This window comes from Tuber melanosporum (genome assembly GCF_000151645.1).
Source record: "Tuber melanosporum whole genome shotgun sequence assembly, scaffold_3, strain Mel28".
NCBI lineage: Eukaryota > Fungi > Ascomycota > Pezizomycetes > Pezizales > Tuberaceae > Tuber > Tuber melanosporum.
This window is the reverse complement of record NW_003298974.1, coordinates 2102392-2107522: the sequence shown is the minus strand read 5'-3', so window position 1 is coordinate 2107522 and position 5131 is coordinate 2102392. Positions and strand designations below refer to the sequence as shown.

The window sequence follows — 5131 nt, the reverse complement described above, 5'->3', positions numbered from 1 at the left end:
AGGGGGGAATTTTTTGAGCTGCATTTTGTGAGATGGTGTCCAGGTTGGACTTGTGGGGGGATTTATCATATGGCGTGGAAGAATGCTTGGCGGTGGAAGAGTAAAGTGGTGGATTATGGTCGGTCGCAGGAGGGGGCGACACACTTGCCCCGGAGTTGGAGGAACCCCCCGGCCTGCGTGAGGGGGCTGGCACCGATGAGGTTGTCATAATATGATATCATACAAGTATGAGAGAAATGTGAGTGGCGTGTCTAGAAGGAGATTGTACGACTTGGGAGAAAGGGTTTACAAGACATACTCTTGGAGATATAATACATAGACTTCTCTTTTAAATTTCCGTAGTAGTGAACCTGCCAAGGGATTTATCTACCGGCCTCTATGGAAATATATTAAGTCAGCCTTTTGGCTACGCTCCTGGCGCTTCGGTCCCCAATCACAATACTACATGGACCGTAAGAAATTCTGTATTGCCTAGTGTTATATCACATATCCTGCCGATCTGACCAAGCATGTTTACATAGCCCACAAGAAATCATCCAACCTCCAACGCCGATTCCTAACCCACCCAGCGAGACCAAATGCAATACAACTCAACATACGCCATTAACCGGGACCAACATGTCACGAAATCGCTTTTATCGGGAGGTTTGACCTGTGTTTTAGCGCAGCCACCGTAGCTCCTGTGGCAACTTCAGTTGCGCTGGGAGGTCAGTTAGCTACCGCCCGAGACCAAGACTAGCCAATGGATACTCACCTCCTTGGAAGTTGATAGATCGACTGCTCCGGTAGCTCTCTGCGAAGGTATCCGTACATGGCGCTACACTCGGATCCCAAATCGCCACAAAGATATATGCCCTACCACTCCCATTAGTATACCATCCCTAGCCATAACGACATCAAGTATCTAGACAAACCTTAAAAGCTCTACTCCCCCCCACCTGCCCAGGCACCTTCTTCAACCCCTCCCGAACCTGCGCACACACTTCCGCGAAAAAGATATTCAGAATCCCCTCCATCTGTCCCTTAGTAATGCTCAACTCCCCACCCACGCAATGGCACTCATAGCAGTTCGGGTAGTGAGGACACGAAATCCAAACAGAATTCTGCCGTCCCGAGAACTCCTGTACGGCGCGTAGCCAGTTCTTCCGAACACTATCATACAGCTTGTGGGAGCGGATCCCGGTGTATTCGTAATGGCGTTCGAGCAACTTTTCGAATTCCCTGAAGACAAATTGCATCCCGACCGAGGAGAATTGCGGGGGACGGTAATTTGTGGCTTCGGGGCTTGGGGTTGGCCGGCCTTGGAGGGTCTGGATTGTCTGGTCGGAGTTAGAGGTCAGCAGTTGTTGGGAGACTTGTGGCAAGAAGGGAAAGGGAGGGTTGGTTACAATTGATTTCCGCGCCTCGGCACTTATGTGGCAGACCATGAATAAGCCTCCATTCCCCTCGACGGAATTCCCACCCGTGCCAATTTTCTCCTCGAGATGCAGCGTCAAGAGTCTAGCGGAGATGTACGAAGCAGCCAAGGAAGTATGAACTTGAAGTGCGACGTCCGAGTTGATTCCTAAACTAAGGAGCGCGTTCTGAACCGCATCCTTCAACGGGGTGCGGACGCCGTTCTCCCACTTGTTCGACACAATAAGCGCGCACCCGATTCCCGAGTTGATATAAATATCACGCCCGTACTTCTTCTCAGCAGCCTCTAGCAAATGCCGTAACAGATGATAAAAGTACTCCTCTAAAGCCTCCCGGAGCGCCTTATCGTGTCGCCGAAGGTAAGTCATTAAACCGGTTTTCTCCCCTTGGAGGTGTGCAATAAACCAGCCGGCTTGGTCCTGCGATTCTTGGACTTGATACCCCCATTGGCACCCACCGTCAGACCTATCATATGCTAGCACAGATGGGACCCATGCACTCTGGATGTAGGAATCGCAGGTATCATTATCGGGCCATCCACCTACTACATCAGAGTCTTTTGGGGTCGATGAATGCGCTATAGCTGCCCTGGATCCAATCTTTAGTGGAATGGAGCTATATCTTCTGAGGCGCCAGGTAACTCACCTGGTACCGCTATCTTGGAAATCAATGCATATATAAAAAGCTTCTGTTGGATTTGGTGTGAGAGGAGGGGAGGTGGCGTAGCCCGACTTAGGAGGAACATGAACATGGTTGAAAGTTTCGGCGCTGAGCTCGGGTATCGCATCATTCGGGGGCGGAGTCATCTCTTCGGGGCCACATCAGCAAACTTAAACCCACAAATAACAGAAACAATCCCAAATACCTCCCGAAAAATAATCAGGAAAATCCAAGAGGTTATGCATCCCCGCCAAATAGACAATATCTGGTGACTTTGGACCATCCAGCGCTTCCCCCTCGGTGGCTCGAGATGAGGTGAAAATTTCTAGCTCTGCCCTCGGCCCTCGTCCTCCAAGAGACCTGGCTGATCCCCGTATATCCATGGGCGACCCGCTCGACGGCAGTTCTGCAGGAGAATTAGGATGGCCACCCTGATCCCATGGGCCGGCCAAGGTTGCAGCATTCGGGAAGGATTTTGATCTGGGCTTCTCTACTCCGTCAGCCTCCACATAGGAGCCTTGGCCGGATGCCCACCCGGGGCTTGTGGTGACGTCCCATATTCTAGGGTTGCTAAAATCGCGATCGTTGATAGCTGGGAGCTCATGAGCTTCCGGGGCAGCTATTTGAGGGGGTTGATGCCTGCTATTAAGCCTATTAAGTCTGGTAGTAGCCGCTCTCTTGAGACCCGTATGTTTTCCCTCTGATGCCTGCTGTAACAATCTTAATACATTCTCGTCTTGGCTAGCTAGAACCTCCTGCCGGAGGCGCTCTTGAGTCTTCCACTCAACGTCAGGAAGAAGTCTATGTAAACTATCGTTGAAGGTCTTGAGGTCGTTGATGGCTGTGCTAAACCTTCCCTTATCTACGATAGCCCAACGAGCCTTTTTAAGTACCGAATTTTGTTTTTGCATTTCCTCCCCTGCTAATTGCTGTCGCTCGTAGATTTCCTTGAAAATCGATAGGGAGAGGAAGGCAGGGGTTGGTCTCTCGTACAGTTGGATGGAGTCATTTGGAAGTGATGATGACTTCCCCCCACCCGCTACCAACCCGTACCGTTTCTTCAGCTTCTCGGTGTCCTCAAAAGATTTTTGGATGCATGAAAGAATTTTGGCGACAGGTTCGAGTATATGCGGATGCACAATTCGAGGATCGAACGCTGAGCCCGTTGATGATGCGGAACTCTGGATCAAGCCCACTGTTCCTCCCCAGAGAATGAACCTCGCGTGCTCCACATCAACTTTAGAGAGCATAACTTGGAAATCCGATCCATGGGAGGCGGCGCTTGAAATTAAATCGTAGACTTGTAGACAACTAGTAAACAGACCAGGGATGCCTGCAACTAAACTAAGAAAACTCACGGGATCCATCTCGGCGTTCGTGGAAGTGAGAAGCGAACTTGTTTCTCTTTATTACCGACGAGTACGGATGTCGCGGTGTATGATCATAGTTTGGGTCGTTTCCTTCAGGGGCTCGAAATAAATTGAACCAGGACGAGGTTTGGGGCCTTGCGGATGGTAATTGCGCTTAGCGAACCCTCACGGTGGGTGGTGTGGTGCCACTAGCAGTGATACCGGTATGTTGACTCAGCCGCAAAATGGTTCTTTCCTCTCCGATTCCATCGCATCTTTGGCGTGGCTTAGGAATAAACTTCAAGTGGTGAATAGGGAAGAGCCAAGTGAAGTTTTATGGACGATCAATTCTGTGCTTAGCAGAAATATGATATAGTACCGGTATAACACAAGTAGGGAAAGCCTATCCAAGTGCTCCTCAAAGCACATCTCGGTATTCTTTTTGGAAGTCTACTCGTATCATGGCCTCGAGGCCCTAGCGGGGTTGGTCTCTTGGCCGCAATCCTTCCTGCTATGGTTGAGAGGGGGAGCCGCTGGTACGATAGAGCCCTCTGTACTCGTACATACACCGGGTGGGGTGCCGGTAGTACCGAAGGGCAGCGGCGGGGCGGCTGTAGAACGTCTTAAGCCTCTATTAAACGCTCGTCAGAAATTTTTGCTGAGCCGAGCTGGAGGCGGTGACATCCCCCAGCGATGTTAATTCTCCTTGCAAGTAGAGCATAACTTATCTGACTCCGCTGTTGAAAATGGACCCCAGAATGTTATGCAAATAGTCCAAAATGTGCTTTCACCGGAGTTTTACAGAGGCTTCGCCTTATGCAAAATTCCATAACCTTACCGGAGACTGCTGTCCCATCGTGATCGTGCCTGGTGCGCCGGTAATACTGGAGCTAGGCTGCTGGGTTAGGAAGTCGTTTTCGCGCACAATTGGGAGGTGCGGGTGCAGTGCAGCAACCTTGTGACATTCAATAAATTTATTATCCTGGCACCTTATGAGAGTGACTTGGAAAGCGAAGAGCTTGCCTATCGCGATCGCCATTGAGGGGCCGCACAGAATCCCAAAATAGGCTATGTGGAGGAGGATCGCTTACTGCTTACTGTGCGGAGAAAGCGCTGCTCAGCGAGGCCTCCCCCCGTTGATCACGAGGAAAAAAAGAAAGTGTGCGTACTGTACAGTACTCGTACTCGTACTGTTCTCGAGTGGCCCGTACGAGTATAATCTCGTGAAATACACTATCTCCGTCAGCCCCTAATCTCCGGATTTATCAGTCAAGGGTCCTTAAGAAGGATTAGTGCTTTCCTGACACGGTACAGCCTGAGTCATATGGTTGTGTTGGATCTCGTTAACCGGACAAGCTGAACCTATCTTGGCCTGATGTCGTGATTTACGGGGATATTCGTGACAGCCCGGAGATAAGTGGTACTTGTACTTGTGTGGAGGCTATGTATCAACACCCGTAGCTCAAGTACTGTAGCCGCACCGTAAGTTAACTCTGTCCAACCGTGGAACATAAGACCCGCTCCTTTGGTCCTGCTGTAAGGAGACAAAGTATTCAGACGCCGAGTGCTGAGACAAGTATCATTCAGTAGCAGGGTGTCCGGACAGATTGTGAACCGCCATTATCATACCCGTGACTATCCCCCAGCAGTTGGCACTCTCCCGGCAGTCACATTTGCCACCCGTACTGCACGAGTACCCATACGGT

The 5131-nt window shown here is 50.5% G+C and overlaps 1 protein-coding gene; it reads right to left on the bottom strand.

Moving 5' to 3' along the window:
- Positions 1 to 457: 457 nt before the first annotated feature.
- On the bottom strand, positions 458 to 4178 carry GSTUM_00006927001 (uncharacterized protein). XM_002839046.2 has 6 exons: positions 2282 to 4178; positions 2062 to 2224; positions 1389 to 2004; positions 915 to 1319; positions 755 to 855; positions 458 to 700 (listed from the first exon to the last, which is right to left on the bottom strand). The coding sequence occupies exons 1-6, from the start codon at positions 3441 to 3443 to the stop codon at positions 622 to 624; spliced, it is 2526 nt and encodes an 841-aa protein (XP_002839092.1). The 5' UTR covers positions 3444 to 4178; the 3' UTR covers positions 458 to 621.
- Positions 4179 to 5131: the final 953 nt, after the last annotated feature.

What these genes read in the sequence shown, in the direction of transcription:
- GSTUM_00006927001 (XM_002839046.2), bottom strand. Translation starts at nt 3,443, where the DNA reads ATGGATCCCGTGAGTTTTCTTAGTTTAGTTGCAGGCATCCCTGGTCTG. An exon ending in GGGGGAGTAGAGCTTTTAAG is followed by an intron (nt 856 to 914) that starts GTTTGTCTAGAT and finishes TGGGAGTGGTAG; the next exon opens with GGCATATATCTTTGTGGCGA. An exon ending in ATCTATCAACTTCCAAGGAG is followed by an intron (nt 701 to 754) that starts GTGAGTATCCAT and finishes CTGACCTCCCAG; the next exon opens with CGCAACTGAAGTTGCCACAG.